This window comes from Leucoraja erinacea, chromosome 4 (genome assembly GCF_028641065.1).
Source record: "Leucoraja erinacea ecotype New England chromosome 4, Leri_hhj_1, whole genome shotgun sequence".
Taxonomy (NCBI): Eukaryota; Metazoa; Chordata; class Chondrichthyes; order Rajiformes; family Rajidae; genus Leucoraja; species Leucoraja erinaceus.
Window position 1 is genome coordinate 42,450,200 of NC_073380.1, and position 19,033 is coordinate 42,469,232.

General features: G+C 41.7%; 1 protein-coding gene across 1 annotated transcript; it reads left to right on the top strand.

Annotated features, from left to right (window-relative positions):
* Positions 1-1,417: 1,417 nt before the first annotated feature.
* LOC129696046 (tyrosine-protein kinase SRK2-like) lies at positions 1,418-18,325 on the top strand. The gene is made up of 7 exons (XM_055633453.1): positions 1,418-1,881; positions 7,345-7,463; positions 11,378-11,538; positions 12,292-12,487; positions 14,912-15,070; positions 15,676-15,854; positions 17,353-18,325. The coding sequence occupies exons 1-7, from the start codon at positions 1,418-1,420 to the stop codon at positions 17,785-17,787; spliced, it is 1,713 nt and encodes a 570-aa protein (XP_055489428.1). The 3' UTR covers positions 17,788-18,325.
* The last annotated feature ends 708 nt before the right edge of the window (positions 18,326-19,033 follow it).

Sequence of the window (19,033 nt, forward strand, 5' to 3'; positions counted from 1 at the left end):
CACCCTCCACCACAACCCCCCCTTGCCCCCACAATTCCCCCCCCCTTGCCCCCACCCCCCCCCCCCCCCACACTCACAACCCCCCTACCCATCCATCCCCCTGGCTGCAGGATGCCCCCCACCTGAAGCCGTCCCCATCCCCCGGCTACAGAAAGCACCCGCTAGCCCCTGCCTGAAGCCGTCCCCTTCCCCCAGCTGCTGGTGCGTCCCCCCACCGCCAGGAGCCGTGCTCCTCCCCCGGCTGCAGAATGCAACAAGTCGCAACAAGAAAGAATGGATTGAATAATCTCATCTTTAATGTTTAAATTAAACAGCCTCAGTGTCCAGGATGAGAAGGTACAAACAAAAGAGTTCTGCCAAACTTTCAGTTCTATGTGGGCAAGATTTTACATTCTAGACGAGGATAGCTTTGAAGATGGTGGCAGAACAGCAGTCACTGTACATCAGCAGGAAGGTTTCCATTCACTCGCTCTGTGCCTACGGGCATCTGCGAAGCCCACCAGAGACATTGCATGTCATTACGAGGCACATGGACCCAATTCGCAGTATGGACAACTGAATGACTAGCAGCAGTTACAAGTGCCTTGGAAGGCAAGGAGAAGCATTATTGAACACCAGCCCCCTGAGAAGTTACTGCTCTTGGTTACTTGGAGTCATTTTGTTTTGAATGCCATCTGCATTACTCCCATTAGAGACAAATGGTTGTGGCACTTTGTACCCACACAAATTTTGTGGCGTTTGATTGAAACAAATCCTACCCATTGTACCTCAGTATATCATCATCCATTGGAAACAACATTTTGTGATTTAAATAGCTATTCCAGCTATTTTATTGTAGATTTAAAAAATGATACATCATTTTGTCCATTTCAAACCTAGTATATCAATTGAGGCCAACAAGGTCTATTTATCCCATTTTTGTTGTAAGTAATGTGGTGCCCACTTAACTATCCAGTCTATGGTTACCCTGCGGGTATCACCAGCAAGAACTGTCTGAAAGGATCTGCCCTGACCTTTGCATGTACAGTACATACACATATAAACACAGCACACAACAGAGCTAGAACAAGCCTTGCTCAGGGAAATGCTGAGAAGTGCTGATGGTTAACTAAGAGAGAGTCACAGCCAAATTAATAAGAATCTTTTTTGTCATTTATTTCTGTAGTAAAGTCTTCCCAACTTTCTCATTTGGTTTTTCAACTAACTTAATTGTCCATGCAAACAATCTTTTTTTTCATGCAAAATGACAAAATGAATCATGTTCTCCCAACCACAAATGTAATTTCGCAATCAAATGGAAGGCATTTCCGCAACGTCACTCTTAAGCTTCCACTTGCTTAGAAATGTAACAATTTATTATCGGCGAGCCCAGTTCTTTGAAGACGAGCATTTGTTTGGAGTTTTACACAACGTTACAATGGAAGCGGTATGCTGTTGCTTCAGAATTCCGTTAAATCATAATTCCACTTCGAAGAACGAGAAAAGTGTCATTCTACCAGGTGGTACAAGGCAGAACCTGAATGAGTCAACTGGAACAGCTGTGCGCACTCAACTGTGTGTCCCAACTACGAACATTGATGAGCGGGGATTACCAACCTCAGGTCCTGGTACTGCAGACCCAGACACTAATGTGGAAAATATTGGGTTACACAGCAATGAAATTCTCAGTTCCTATGTTGTACTGTTTAACTATGTTGCCCAGAATCACGAAGAGTTGACAGTAACCAAAGGAGAGTTCTTGGAGATCCTCAGTAAGGAAGGGGACTGGTGGCTTGCTCAGAAAGTCTGGAAAGATTCTCAACCCTCCAGGCATAAAAAATCATGCTCTGGGTTTGTTCCTGTTGAGATACTGGCAAAGGTTAAGAGTCTGGAGGAAGAACTGTGAGTATTAACAGCACATAAGATGATTTACTACACACTGTGTCTCAATCATTAAGCTGGCAACAATCCACACAGAATGAAACTGGACATTGCGTAGTAGCTGGTGACCAGCTGCCTGCAAAATGCCATTTATGGTGTGAAGACAGATCTGGAATTAATACATGTTTGACTTGCATTTGATGGCATTTATTTCAAGAAGAGCACGAATACAGGAATGTAATGCCAAGGCTTTAAAAGGCACTGGTCAGACTGCATTTAGGGTATTGTGAGCAATTTGGGCCCCATATCTGAGGAAGGATGTGCTGGTGTTAGAAAAGGTCCAGGGGAGGTTTACAAGAATGATCCCAGAGATGATTGGGCTAACATACAATGAGGGGTTGACGACCTGTACTCGCTGGAGTTTAGAAGGATGAGGGGGCTTCATTGAAACTTGTCGAAAAGGTTAAGACCTGGATAGAGTGGATGGGGAGAAGATATTTTCACGAGTGGGAGAGTCTATGACTAGAGGCCACAAAATAAAAGGATGTACCTTTAGAAAGGAGATAAGGATTTTCTTTAGTCAGTGGAATCTTTGGAATTAATTACCAAAGATGGCTGCAGAGGCCATCGTTGGATGTTTAAGTTGGAGATTAACAGACTCTTGATTAATAAGGGTGTCAAGGGTTTATGGGGGAAGGCAGAAGAATGGGGTTGAGAGGAAAGATAGATCTGCCATGGATGACAAAGTAGATTTGATGGGCCGAATGGCATACTTCTGCTCCTATGACATGAACCTATGACTAGAATAGTCCCACATCTCAGAAGTAACATTCCAAAAAGCCATTACAATCCTTCACACTTAACAGTACAGAGGATGGAACTTAAGCTCTGAGTATCTATCACAACAGTTGGATGGCCTCTGATGATACTGCAGAATAGAAATGATGACATTTCGAGCCTTAAAAGGCACTAGTAGGCGAGTAGGCCGGTCAGTTTGCAGCATTGTACATAACTTGTAAATGGCTTGCATAGGAAAGTGAACTGCCTGCCAGGCATTCTGTGAACTGATACCGAAAAAGGCAATGTATCTTGATAATGTAATGCAGCCTCACCATGCTGTTTCTGTTTTATGATCTTTCTGCTTACAAAAGCAAAGGTAGAGAGCGTTTCCTGAATGAAAATCCATAACGTCTCATCTGAAAAGGGCAATCATGATTTAAAAGGCAGACTTCAAAACTATAGTAATTGTTACAGCATAACTAAAAGTCCCATGAAAAGAAAGTCTAAAGTGACAATTGTCGTATGTACGGAAAAGGAACAATGAAATTCTTACTGGCAGCAGCGTAACAGATCTGTAAATACAGTATTCAATAAATAACACAATGAACAAAATAAAAACTTCAATAAATAAAATATTCCATTATTAGTGCAAAATGCAATGGCAGATAATAAGTATAAATAACTATCGTTCCCATTTAATTATTTTACTAAATTATTTCTGCTTGAGGGTGGGATTAACACTCGAACTAAACAAATGTGATTGTGATTTTTTGAATCAGCACAGATAAATTGTGGAAGACAGACATATATTATCACAATGATGCATGTGGAATTTCTATTGCCCTCCATTAAATTGTGGCTCATGTCTTTCACAAATAAACACTCGATAATGATCCGAAACTTCAGAACATGGCGGAAGCGGAGAGCTCTGTTTGTCCAAGGGACAGAGACCTGGAAAACAACTTTGAGGTGAGAAGAAGTTGGATTGGGGGGGGGGGGGGGGGGGGGGGGGGGGGGGGGGGGGGGGGAAGGTTGTCAATGCTGCGATATACTTTTAAAAAAAAATGTTTAATACATTCATTTTCTGGGCTTAGCCAGCCAGAATAAGGAGCCATAGCAGAGTAGCTCAGAGGTAGGATAGAGCAAGTAGGAAGGCTATCGATGGGTCAGGAAGATTCGAAGATCTCAGGAAGATGGATCAGGAGGATCTGAGATGGGATGGTCAGGCGCATGGATTAGAGTAGATTGAAGTTCAGGGGGACGATTGAAGTCACGCATAGATGTTCACCCTCGTACTTCTCCCTTTCTTCATTCACGATAACATTAAACTTTTCCCTCTCTTCACTCAGATTACCAAGAGCTCCAAATTGCCCAGGACACAGCGGTAGACCCTGGAGGGAGTGAAGAGGAAAATACAGCATCACTCGATTTCATTTGTGACCATCAGTCCAAATACTGACAATGTACAACATTTGGAGAATTGCAAAAAGGCAGAATCCACATCTGGTGAATTACAAGGTGCTAAGTAGGAGCTTCACCAATGGAAAGACAATCATGGTTTCTCCTGCCAGAAAGCTTGAACACTTTGCCAAGGAATATTTGTACAAGATTTTCAGCACCTCTGCTCAACCTTTTCAGTGGAGGCCAATACAGCCAGGATATTAGTGAACTCTCCAAGTTGCAGCTTCTGCCGGCCGATGTCTCACGCCTCCTTTGCAACGTATGCTGAAACCCCTCCACATTTGTTAGGATAGAGGAATATAGCACAGAAAGAGTCCCTTTGGCACACTGAGTCCACGCTGACCAGCGAACTCCATACACTAGCATTATCGTATACACTAGGGACAATTTACAATTTACCAAACCAATTAGCCTACAAACCTGTACGTCTTTGGAGCGTGGGAGGAAACCGGAGAAATACCATGCAGGTCACGGGGATAAGGTCGCGGGGAGAACGTACAAACTTTACACAGACAGCACCCTTGGTCAGGATCGAACTCAGGTCTCTGGCGCTGTAAGGTGGCAGCTCTACTGCTGCACCATCGTTTTCCTGTTTCTCAGCATTTGGCATAAAGCTGATGAAAAGGAATGTGGTCTCATGATAATGTGGCAGTGGAGCATGTTGGTGAACACCATAAATCATGAGACGTACTCTGCCGAATACTCTGGACTTCCAGCAAAGCAGGCCAGGCAACCGAAGCACTGTTTAAGCATGACAGTTTTGTTTTCTCTATTACATTTCACATGGTAGCAGGGCTCTCATTGAATGCATGCTACCCACGTCATTAGGACAGGCTTACACAATGAATTCTAGAACTGTATCATAGACAGTTAGGCCTTGTCACTTAGAATAGGCATTTAGTTGTTTGAGGAGGTTGAATTGCATGTTGCACGGCAGATTACACAGGCATCATGGCTGCAGGCACAAGACCAAAAATTAGACTTCATAATGTTCCATTGCAGCCCGACATTGCAGAAGTGGAATATCTTGTTTTTAGTATTGAACAGGATTGCTATGTAATGCACACAAAAAAATATTTTTGCTCAATGATGTTATGTAGCACGATTAAGCCTGCATAACATCATTAACCAATTACACATTCTGCTTGTGCAGAAAGGAACTGCAGATGATGGTTTATATCAAGATGGGCACAAAGTGCTGGAATAAATCAATGGGTCAGGCAGCATCTTTGGAGAAAAAGGATGGGTGGCAATTTGGGTCAAAACCCTTCTTCAGACCCTGAAGAACAGTTCCGACCTGAAACATCACCCATCCTTTATCTCCAGAGGTGCAGCCTGACCTGTTGCGATACTCCAGCACTTTGTGCCTATACACATTCTGCCTGCTGCTCTTTGGCTACAAAATGATCTATCAGCTCTGAAGCAGCAGGGAGCAATGGGGACCTTCTTTTGCAGCAGTGGGCTAGTTTTGTTTAGAGATAGTGTGGAAATAGACCCTTCAGCCCACCGAGTCCGCATCGACCACCACACTCCAACACCATACTGCACACACTAGGGTCAAATTACATTTGCACCAAGCCAATTAACCTACAGACCTGTACGTCTTGAGTGTGGGAGGAAAGAGAAGATTTTGGAGAAAAAAAAACAAGGTCACAGGAAGAGCATACAAACTTATTACAGACAAGCACAAGTAGTCAGGATCGAACTCAGGTCCCTGGCACAATAAGGCAGCAATTCTACGACTGCACCACCGTGCTGTCTTGGTCGGCAAATATTTCCAGTTATTTCCTGCCAGAAGATAAAGAACCAGAGGTCATTGACATGGTGACCTTAACATTGTGCTTTAACCCAACCCACAGGCTCAACAGGTGGCAGATTTCAGTGAAAGCATCCTTGTTAAAGCACAGATGCTTCACAAATGATTCCTTACTAATTTAGGCTGAATTGCTCTTTCATCAATATGGGTGCATTTGTCCAACCATTGAAAATCTTTCTCTTCTCACCTGTCATTAAATCTTTTCATCCCCTCCACCAACTTTTCTTCTAGTCTTCTGCTCTGTTGGCCTTCCATTGATCCGCCCATCACCCAACACTCCAAAGTTATGGCTATTAATGCACTCATGTCTGCAAGCAACTAGCTTCGGCAGAAATGCTGGTAGGAAGATACAATGTATTAGCCACTAGCAAAGGCAAGGAACTGCAGATGCTGGAATCTTGAGCAAAACACAAAGTGCTGGAGGAACCCAATGTGTCAGGCAACATCTGTGGAGGTAATGGACATATGCAGAAGGGTTCTGGTCCAAAATGTTTTCTGTCTTTTCCCTCAACAGATGCTGCTTGGCAAACTATGTTCCTCCAACACCTTGTCTTTTGTTCATTTTACAACCAGTCCACCACCACTCCTTGAATACTTCAGCAACTTTGAAAAAGTTAGGATAACAGTAAACACTTCTATGATCACTGAAATGGTAAATAGAAAGGGAGCATAAACTAACCTGAATTTAGTGGATGATGCCTATACATATCATTCCTAATGTATCCTTTATCATGGACTCTATGTTCATCCATATGACAGGAACAAAATTGATGAGTCCTTTTATGGTTGTATTGGCATCAGATCAGCAGTGTAAACTAATATCATAATCTACATAGTGAGTTTATGTTAAGATAAGCTAACATCCTCATCCACATGGCATCCATCATATAATCAGTGCAACATATAAATGCGTATGAGCATGTGTGTCTTGGATGCCGTACTAGAACCAATTCAGCATTTGTAATGATCGAAGAGCAACATAGTTTCCTTTGATTATTTTTTAGATAATAGAATTATTATATTTATCTCCTTAGGAGAACAAATAAATAGAGTAGAATATATACTTTATTTATTTGTTCTCCTAAGGAAATAAGTATAATCTATTCTATTATCTAAAAAAATGTAACTAGTCTTTACAATGTAGATGAAAATAAAATCATTTATTTGGTCTAATAGCCTTCTACTCACTCTGATATTCTGAAATGAGTGAATATATATTTTATTGATAACATGAATAAGTGCTTAATCTTCTCTCATTTTATTGCAAGGTGCAAGTCTGCAAATTTGATCAATGCACTGAGATATTATTCATTATACAAGTGAAAAAATTACTGATAATCCATTTGTAAGCAGTTGGATTTTGCATTGCGATGCAAAATATTAATATTCGATGAGTTTATTTAATGTTATACTCACTTCTATTACAGTTGGTATTATGGAAATATGACCCGATTTGAAGCGGAAAACCACCTTTCTTCCAGTCAAAATGTTGGTTTGTTTCTTGTCCGCCAAAGTGAATCATTGCTGGATTCATATGTATTATCAGGTAAAAAGTTTTAAGCATAACATAAATACACTGTCAAGGCTTTGCCCCAATACCGTACATTAAATGTAGGATTCACTAGATGCTTGTTGGGAAACTGAAGGGCAGTAATTCCATAATTTGCATTTATATGGAATCATAAAATATGAAAATAAATCCCAAATTACTTTATCCCAATGGAAATTCTGACAGAACATTAATGGACAAATTAAATTATTTCTGATATGATTAGATAATAATCATCTCTTGTGTGTTCTTTGAAATTCATGTATTTTATGTAAAGTTACCTTTAATCATCAAAATCAGATGTTTGTGCCTCTTCAAATGTTTATTACCTGTCTGCATATATACTTCAACAAAATTGTTGTCAACTTGTAACTTTTCAAAGAATTTTCCTGTGAAAATCTCAAAATCTCAAATCTTAAAACCTGACAATTCAATTTTTAGTCAGGTTTTGGCGGGACTGTCATATGCTGAGAGAATGGAGCAGCTGGGCTTGTATACTCTGGAGTTTATAAGGTTAGAAACATAGAAACATAGAAATTAGGTGCAGGAGTAGGCCGTTCGGCCCTTCGAGCCTGCACCGCCATTCAATATGATCATGGCTGATCATCCAACTCAGTATCCCGTACCTGCCTTCTCTCCATACCCTCTGATCCCCTTAGCCACAAGGGCCACATCTAACTCCCTCTTAAATATCGCCAATGAACTGGCCTCAGCTACCCTCTGTGGCAGAGAGTTCCAGAGATTCACCACTCTCTGTGTGAAAAAAGTTCTCCTCATCTCGGTTTTAAAGGATTTCCCCCTTATCCTTAAGCTGTGACCCCTTGTCCTGGACTTCCCCAACATCGGGAACAATCTTCCTGCATCTAGCCTGTCCAACCCCTTAAGAATTGTGTAAGTAGAGAGGGGATCGTATTGAAACATATAAGATTATTAAGGGTTTGGATACGTCATGTTTGGAAACATGTTCCCGATGTTGGTGGAGTCCAGAACCAGGGGCCACAGTTTAAGAATAAGGAGTAGGCTATTTAGAACGGAGATGAGGAAAACCTTTTCACCCAGAGAGTTGTAAATCTGTGGAATTCTCTGCCTTAGAGGGCAGTGGAGGCCAATTCTCTGGATACTTTCAAGAGAGAGTTATGTAGAGCTCATAAAGATAGTAGAGTTAGGTGATATGGTGAGAAGGTGGGAACGAGGTACTGATTGTGGATGATCAGCCATGATCACAGTGAATGATCACCCTCGAAGGGCCGAATGGCCTACTCCTGCCCCTATTGTCTATTGTCTAATCCACATGCAATTGAGATCCCATCACACTTCCAGAGGATGTAGCATGAGTTCAGTTGGAGTAGTCTAAATGGTTAAATGGAGTAGACTGGTTAAAATTGAATCAGGTTGAAGAATGTCTTGCTTTATATTTCACAGGGGCCAAATTGATGCTGGTAGCACATGAAAAATTATTATTATTTATGATTTTGAATGTCTGACCACCAACTTTCAATATTTTGCATTTTTCCTTGGGGATTATGAAGTATTAACTTCACCAATGTTCCATTAGGAAGGAGATGAGGCGGAATTTATTTAGTCAGAGGGTGGTAAATCTGTGGAATTCTGCCACAGAAGGCTGTGGAGGCTTAGTCAATGGATATTTTTAAGGCAGAGATAGATTCTTGATGAGTACAGGTGTCAGGAATTTATCAAGAGAAGGCAGGAGAATTGGGTTAGGGGGGAGATATAGATCAGCCATGAGTGAATGGTGGAGTAGACTTGATGGGCCAATGGCCTAATTCTGCTCCAATCACTTATGACAACAGTAGAATAGAATAGAATAGTTTCTTTATTGTCATTGTAACATGGGCCATGTACAACGAAATTTAAAATGTCAGCCAGTCAGTGCAGCATTCAAACATTTCTAAAGCTAACGAAACATCCACGGTAAAATAATAAAGATAAGCAAATAAATAAATATCACAGACAAAGCACGCATACACACCCAACCCTCCATCCTTCTGTCGATTTCACCGTTACCACAGTCCCTTAGTCTGTATCGCCCCTGCGTTCCTTGGCGGCTACATTTAGTGCTTTTATAGCAGTGGGGTAAAAACTGTTTTTTAGTCTATTTGTCCTTGTCCTTGTGGATCTGTACCGTCTGCCTGACGGCAACAGTTCAAACAGGGAGTGTCCGGGGTGGGAGATGTCCTTTATTATATTCTGGGTTTTTTTGGTGCAGCGGGAACTGTGTAGGTCCTCCAAGGTAAGGAGAGGGCAGCCGACAATCCTCTGGGCATTGTCAATGGCCCTCTGGAGCGCTTTCCTCTGAGCCGCTGTGCAGCTGGTGTACCACACGCATACACAGTATGTTAGTATGCTCTCAATGGAGCACCGATAAAAGGACAGCAGCAGCCTCTGAGTGATGTTGTTCTTCCTGAGCACCCTCAGGAAGTGCAGTCTCTGCTGGACCTTTTTCAGCAGCGCAGTGGTGTTCACGCTCCACGTCAGGTCCTCCTCAATGTGGATTCCCAGGAAGCGGAAATCCGCCACCCTCTCTACACAGTCCCCTCTGATGGTCAGTGGTACCATGTCCGTTTTGTTTTTCCTGAAGTCTATTATTACCTCCTTCGTCTTTGAGGTGTTGAGGAGCAGGTTATTTTCTTCGCACCACACTGTCAGCTGCTCCACCTCATCCCGGTAGGCGTACTCGTCCCCCCCGGAGATGAGTCCCACCACTGTAGTGTCATCCGCAAATTTGACAATGGTGTTGCTGTGGTGGGCGGGGGTGCAGTCATGTGTGTAGATGGTGTAGAGCAGGGGGCTCAGTACGCAGCCCTGTGGAGAGCCGGTACTGAGGCTGAGGGCCGTGGATGTGTGATGGCCCACTCTGACTCTCTTGCTTCGACCCGACAGGAAGCTATTTATCCACGTACAGGTGGAGTGTGGAAGTCCCAAGTCCCCCAGTTTGTGGGGAAGGATAGTATTAAAAGCAGAGCTGTAGTCCACAAAGAGCATCCGCACGTAGCTCCCCCGCTGCTCCAGGTGAGACAGTGCAGCATGGAGAGCTGTGGCTACAGCGTCCTCTGTGGATCTATTCGCTCTGTACGCAAACTGGTGGGGGTCAAAGCTTCGGGGCAGAAGTGATGTGATATGACCCCGGACCAGTTTTTCAAAACACTTCATCACCACTGGTGTGAGTGCGACTGGCCGGTAGTCGTTGAGGCTGGAGATGTTGGTTTTTTTGGGCAAGGGGACTATGGTGGAGGACTTCAGACAGGGTGGGACAGTGGACTGGGCCAGAGACTGGTTAAAAATCCTTGTAAGGACTCCAGCCAGCTGGTCTGCGCAGTCCTTCAACACGCGTCCAGATACGCCGTCCGGACCAGTGGCCTTCCTTGGATTGATGGCCCGCAGAGTGCGCCTCACCTCATGCTCCTCTATCTTGAGGGGTAGGCTGCTGTGGACCATGTGCTGTGATGTGGCTGTCTCGGGTGGCTCCACTTCAAAGCGAGCAAAGAAGTGGTTCAGCTCCTCTGCCAGCGAGGCGTCACCTTCAACAGCTCCAAGGTTGGTCTTATAGTTGGTGAGATACTGGATCCCCTGTCACACCTGCCTGCTGTTATTACTGTCCAGGTTGTCCTCTATCTTCCTCCTGTAGTTTGATTTGGCCTCTCTGATGCCTCTCTTCAGGTTTGCTCGGGCCGTGCTGTATAAAGCCCTATCGCCAGACCTAAAAGCGGTGTTCCTCTCTTTCAACATGTTTAGACCCGTGCTTTCCTATCATAGTCAGAAGATAAGAACAAAAATTGATTTCACAATAGTTTTTGTCGTACTTACACTTCCTGTGCTCAGGAAATTAACACTTAGAGCAAACATTAACGTTATTAAGTGTGATGATTGATAATTAATAATTTTCTTTTCAGTTCTAACTGAAGAATCTGTCATGCATTTTATAATTTCACAAAATGGAAACAGCACATTTTACATCAAAGGAGGACCAAGTTTTATCACTATTCAAGAATTAGTTAAGCATTATAAAAACAACTTAATTTGTGGAATTGAATTAAAAAGACCAAGTGAAAAGGTAAGTGTAAAAGTAGGACAATTAAACGACGTTAAAAGCTTTGCCTCAAAAATCCTCGGAATTTAATGTCACTGAGATCTAACCAAGATTGGTGTAAAGAAATTTCATAACCTTCTCAGGAAATTTTTGCCCAAGATTAATGAGGAAATTGACATCAATTTATGGGGTGTTGATGGAATTTGAGTGTTTGATGAAACTGGGCCTGTACTTGCTGGAGTTTAGAAGGATGGGCTGGGACATCGAAACTTACTGAATAGTGTAAGGCCTGGATAGTGTGGATGTGGAGAGGATGTTTCCATTAGTGAGAGAGTCTAGGACCAGAGGGCCATAACCTCAGAATAAAAAGATATAGCTTTAGAAAGATGAGGAGGAAATTATTTGGCTAGAGGGTGATGAATCGTGGAATTCATTGCGACAGAAGGCTGTGGAGACCAAGTCAATGGATATATTTAAGGCAAATATTGACAGATTCTCGATTAGTACAGGTGTCAGGGGTTATGGGAAGAAGGCAGGAGAATGGGGTTGAGAGTTAAAGATAGATCAGCCATGATTGGATGTCAGAGTTGACTTGATTGGCCGAATGGTCTAATTCTGCTCCTAAAAGTTATGGATTTGCTTTGTGGACAGTAACATTCAGCTGACAACTATTAGTTCTGCTCAACTAATGCTGTGTTGTAGACAAAATACAGGCCATTGTTAATCTAGCTTTATATCCTACTCTTGGTGATAGTTACCTAAAATGTCCTATTCTTCCTAAATCTTTTTTATTTTTTTTACAAACAGAAAAAGCCAATTCTTCGCCATTTATCTTATAACACTGTTGGCAAATGGGAAAGACCAAAAGAAGAATTCACTTTAGTCAAGCGCATAGGAACTGGTAATTATGGAGAGGTATGGAAAGCCATCTGGAACAATAGTGTACCTGTTGCCATTAAAATGTTAAAAGCAGGTAATCATGATTTTCAATAAATTGTTTGATTTATATTTATATTTATTATTTAAATCTTGGTTTTTAATTAAATATGGTTAAGAACTTGCACATCTTGCCAGATTGGCTACATATACCAAAACACAATATTTTAAGTTTATATTCATAACTTAGTTAATCGTAATGTCAAGCGTAAATTTGGATGGGTTCAGCGAAGCAGTACAGAAGTGGAATTGAAAAACACAAATTCACAAAACAACCAACATGAAAGGAGACTCAAAATACTGGAGCGACTCAGCGGGTCAGGCAGCATCTCTGGAGAAAATGGATAGGTGAAGATTTGGGTCGGGACCCTTGTTTGTTTCCATCTTCGGTATAAACTGACCCAAAATGCCACCCATCCAATTTCTCCAGAGATACTGCTTAACCTGCTGAGTTATTCCAGGGTTTTGTGTTTATCTCTGGTATGAAACAGCATAACCATATATAACCATATAACAATTACAGCACGGAAACAGGCCATCTCGACCCTTCTAGTCCGTGCCGAACACATAATCTCCCCTAGTCCCATATACCTGCGCTCAGACCATAACCCTCCATTCCCTTCCCATCCATATAACTGTCCAACTTATTTTTAAATGATAAAAAACAAACCTGCCTCCACCACCTTCACTGGAAGCTCATTCCACACAGCTACCACTCTCTGAGTAAAGAAGTTCCCCCTCATGTTACCCCTAAACTTCAGTCCCTTAATTCTCATGTCATGTCCCCTTGTTTGAATCTTCCCTACTCTCAGTGGGAAAAGCTTTTCCATGTCAACTTTGTCTATCCCTCTCATCATTTAAAAAACCTCTATCAAGTCCCCCCTTAACCTTCTGCGCTCCAAAGAATAAAGCCCTAACTTGTTCAACCTTTCTCTGTAACTTAGTTGCTGAAACCCAGGCAACATTCTAGTAAATCTCCTCTGTACTCTCTCTATTTTGTTAACATCCTTCCTATAATTAGGCGACCAAAATTGTACACCATACTCCAGAATTGGCCTCACCAATGCCTTGTACAATTTTAACATTACATCCCAACTTCTATACTCAATGCTCTGATTTATAAAGGCCAGCACACCAAAAGCTTTCTTTACCACCCTATCTACATGAGATTCCACTTTCAGGGAACTGTGCACAGTTATTCCCAGATCCCTCTGTTCACCTACATTTTTCAATTCCCTTCATCTGCAGTTCCTTTTTATTACCACAAGACAGGAGTCAGTTTAATTCCGAGTAAGCAGGAAATGCCATTATAGAATCAAGAGGAAAAGGGAAAGTATGTTGGGAACAAATAGAGGATAATTATAACATAAAACAGTACAGCACAGGAACAGGCCCTTCAGCCCACAATGTCTGTACCGAACATGATGCCAAGACCAAGACTTTAGATCTTTGACCACCGGCCTGCGGCCTACACCAACCTGAAGCCGTGGCCTCCGGTGGGGAGGCACCAATTCAGGACTTACCTGGACTTTACCTTGTCTACTCATCTGGATGCCCACAGCTGCAGCTGCAGAGGGTTGAGGTCCCGACCACGGGGGAAAATGTAGGAGGACTGGCCAAATTTTGTGCCTTCCACCACAGTGATGAATGCTGTGGTGGATGTTTATGTAAAATTTTTATTGTGTTTTTGTGTGTTCTTTGTCATTGTACCACTGCTGGCAAATTCATTTCACTTGCACTTTATGTACAGGTATTGATTTGATTGATTGATTGATTGATTGATTGATTGATTGATTGATTGATTGATTGATTGATTGATTGGTTGATTGATTGATTGATTGATTGATTGATTGACCGACCGACTCTTACCTGCCTGCATATAATCTGTATCTCTCCATTCCCTGTGTATGCATGTGCTTATCTTAAATCCCACTAACGTCCCAATGACAGGGGTACAAAGAAAAGCTATCTGCTAACTTTCCTATGCCCCTGTATCTCAATTTGATGCCGAGAGAAATTTACTGACTCCCTTACGAAATGTAACTTTAAAACAGTTGGGATATAAACTTTGCAAAAGATTGGGTAGGAGAAATGGTTTATTTGATCCTTTTCTTCCATCCTTAAACTGTGGAATTAATAGAAAATCGGCTGAAGTGGCCATTTCCATTCTGTGCCTCTAAACTAAACTCCTAATTGCATAGCACTTGAATACAGTGAAGCAAATATCCTCTTTATGTGTTGGAGAATTGAGTATAGAGCCACATGGCATCATCTCAATAGAAATCAGGCATACCTACCTACCCACCATGAGATTACCCACCATGGTTACGAGCCGATTTTCTCTTAATTGCTGATTGGTTTAGTGTTCCATCGTGTCGGTGGGTCATCATCTTGAGCTGCACAGTCTCATCCATATTTGGAAATGTTCTGGCTGAGTCAAACCACGATTATGTATTAACAGATGATACAGATTCCAGCAATTTTCTGAAAGAAGCCGAAATTATGAAGTGCTTCCAGCACCGGAATCTGATCACACTGTATGCTGTATGCACAAGAACACAACCTTTGTTCATTGTTATTGAACTGATGAAACATGGAGATCTACTGAATTATTTAAGGAGTAAGTACCTGGACCATTTAAAGTCAAAACAAACTTTAAATTGTTCTGACTTGCAACTATCATATTCTGAACAATTTGTTTTTACCAGAATGCTACCTGGATTAGAGGGTTTTACTAGGATGATGCCTGGATGAAAGGGTTTCAACTACAGAAAGAGTGGACAGGCAGGGTTGTTAGTTTTGGAATGGTGGAGGTTGAGGGGAGACTTGATAGAGCATAGAAAATTATAAGAGGCTTAGATAGGGTAGACAGTCAGAATCTTTTTGCCAGGGTGGAAATGTCCAACACTAGAGTGCATTAAGGTGAGAAGTTTAATGGAGATGTGCAGGGCAAGTTTTTGTTATACACAGAAAGTGGTGGGGGGCTGGGTAGGTGGTGGAGGCAGACTGGTTGTGGCGTTTAAGAGGTTTTTTAGATAGGCACATGGAAGTGCAGGGAATAGAAGGATATGGATGATGCACAGGCAGATGGGATTAGTTTAACTAGGCATCATATTGGGTAAAAAGAACTGCAGGCAGAAAGAACCAATTGTGCAATGTACTGTTCAATGTTCTATTTAAATACTCTGTACGGTCAGATTGATGATTATGAACATCCCTTTCCAGAGTCTAATGGTTGCTTTACAATCGTACAATTAATCAACATGGCAGCTCAGATTGCGGCTGGAATGTCATACCTTGAATCCAACCGTTATGTCCATCTGGATTTAGCAGCAAGAAACATTCTTGTGGGCGACAACATCCTTTGTAAAATTTCAGATTTTGGGTTAACAAAATTGTTAAAGGTAGGCAATGAATATATTTATGTAAAATAAATTGTGGAAAATTATGTTTTAAGCACATTGCAATTGCCAAAATTGATTAAGACATATCTTGTATTCAAATTTAAACAAGCAGAATAAGTCACAGCTCCATTTTATCTATGCATCCATGGGCGAGTGCTAATTACAGTTGAAGACCAATTTTCCAACACCCTCGGTTCCAGAGCCTTTCTGGATTAACAGTTATTCTGGACCAACAGAGGTTATGTGATAATGAAAAGACAATACACCTCTGGTCCGCTAACGACATATCTCACATACCTATAAAGCATCATAGAGTGCCAGAAATATAAAATGTATAGCAAGGAATTGCAGATGCTGGTTTAAACTGAATATAGACACAAAAAGCTGGAGTAACAGGTGGTCAGACAACATCTCTGGAGAAAAGGAGAAGGTGACATTCAGGACATGACTCTTCTTCAGACTGAGAGTCAGGGGAAAGGGAAATTAGAGATATAGAAGGTAATATAGAGAGATATAGAACAAAGTAATTAAAGAGATGCAAAAAAGAAAGCAATCGACAAAAGGGGCAGGGGTAGGACATTCAGCCCTTCGAGCCAGCACCCCCATTCACTGTGATCATGGCTGATCATCCACAATCATTACCATATCCCCTAACTCCACTATCTTTATCTAACTCTCTTGAAAGTCTGCACCAGCAAACCATTCTTCACCAGTTCAGAGTGGTTGTTGTGGTTCATGTTGTAGCCCTGGTGACAGTGCTTTCTTCAGTATGCCCCCACCACCAGAATGCGATCGGTCACCGTGGGGCTCCCTCCCCTAACAATAAAGCAGAAATGGCTGGAACTACTCATATTAACTTTGTCTCTCTGTATACAAATGCTGCCCAGTCTGCCTAATGTTATTCCAGTGCTTCTGTACTATACATGGCCCTTATGTATTATGTAATGTGTCTGTCTGTATGTATATCTATGTTATATGTTTAATGTTGATGAAATGTTGGAACCTGTTCCTGATATCAGCTGTACTGATAACAAATTCCACCAGCCTGGCTGTGTGGTCATTAAAATACAATACAATACAAATACAATACAATACAATTTCAGGTTAAGAGCACTTGCAGTATTTTGCATATCTTATACTGTAGTGGGAAAGGAACATTCTTAAGAAGCAAGTACAAATACATGCCTCCAATTTGGAAATTACTTTCTAATCATTTCAGGTAAAGAGGTTAAAACAGTAATAAAATACGACAAGTAACGTCACTAATCATTTTTAATTAGGCCTATGATCCAAGTCTGAACAAGGGTACTAACCCGAAAGGTTACCCATCCATGTTGTCCAGAGATGTTGCCCAACCCGCTGAGTTACTGCAGCACTTTGTCTCTTCTTGTGCAATCCAGCACCTGCAGTTGCTCACTTCTACATTTTGAGCTGTAGAATTGTTGCTTTGATAATGTAATTAACCAAAGTTTTCACGGTTGCATGCTTCCCATGACAGGGTGCCTCTGCCACTGAAATATCTGATGGTAACTTTCCAGTTAAGTGGACTGCTCCAGAGGTTGCAATTAAAAATCAGGTTTCAATGAAATCTGATGTGTGGTCCTTTGGTGTCGTTTTGTACGAGATCATTACATTTGGGAAAATACCTTATGCCGGTAAGTATATTAATCTACAATATATCCTGATTTTGAATGGCATATTTTTAATGCAACTTGCATTAACATTTTCTGAAATTACAGGAATACCAAATAATATGGTACTATTAGAGTTGGTCAAAGGCTATCGGATGCAGTGTCCAAAAGACTGTCCTCAACCAATCTACAACATCATGAAAGATTGTTGGAATGAAACTCCATCTCAAAGGCCATTATTTAGTACACTGAAATTACAGTTGGAAGACTTCATCGCAAACAATTACAGTCCTCTGTATTAAACATCTTGGAAATGAGAGAAAAGTCCTACTTGACATTATGACTCTGCAGGGTTTTGAACTAGGATTAAAAAATAAAGTTAGTGCATCTCATTTTTATTTCACTGAAAACTGGACAGCAACTTTGGCCGACTTCCTACTTGAAGAAATCAGAAAGCTACTGCCAAAAGTATTCTACTTCTCCATAGGGTGCATGTTGGCTCACCAAAAAAACATCAGTGAGCACATGTGTAAAATTGCATTACTTATCCAATTTTTTGCACATTACACTCACTTGCCCATTATCTGCAGCATCCCAGATAGCCTTGATCCACTGCAGTTTGCCTGCCATCACAACGGATTGCAACACTCACTTCCTGCTCCTACACTTATCTTTGGAATATCTAAATAACAAGGACACCTACATCAGACTCCAAATTATTGACAATAGTTACACCTTCAACTCCACAATCCCATCCAAACTCATCTCTAGATCACTGGAACACGGAGGAGTAACAATCAGTGAGGATAGGCAATAGTACAGTAAAGGCCCTGTCCCGCTTTCCCAAGTTACTCTCAAACTCTCCCGAGTTTTTCCCTTGATTTGAACTCGGCGAAGGTCAGGTAATGTCGGTAGCGAGCTCGTAGGAGCCCGTAGGAGACTGTAGGAGTCCGTAGACGTTTTGTAGCGACTTGTGATGCCAGCCGTAGGAACTCGGGGCATCAGGTAAGTCGGGATGTTTTTTCAACATGGTGAAAAGTGTCCACCGGTTTTTAAAAAATAGCCCCGAGTACCTACGAACGACTATTACAGTATTTCTCCGAGTTCGAATCAAGGAGAAAACTCGAGAGAGTTTGTGAGTAACTCGGGAAAGTGGGACAGGGCATTTACTGTACTATTGCCTATCCTCACTGATTGTTACTCCTCCGTGTTCCAGTGATCTAGAGATGAATTTGGATGGGATTGTGGAGTTGAAGGTGTAACTATTGTTCGTGAGTAACTCTTAACACCGCAAGAATGTGTTCAGACCCTATACTCTCATGATTGTGCAGCCTAATTCTTCTCCAACTCCATTGACAAGTTTACAGATGACACTATTAGTGGGTCAAACCTTGAACAATAATGAGACAGAGTGCAGGAAGCAGATAGGGAGCTTAGTAACATCAGCAAGATGAAGGAGCTAGTTATTGATTTCAGGAAGCATGGAGTGCATACTGCAATCTGTATCAATGGTACCAAATGGATGGGAACTTCAAATTTGGTGTAAAT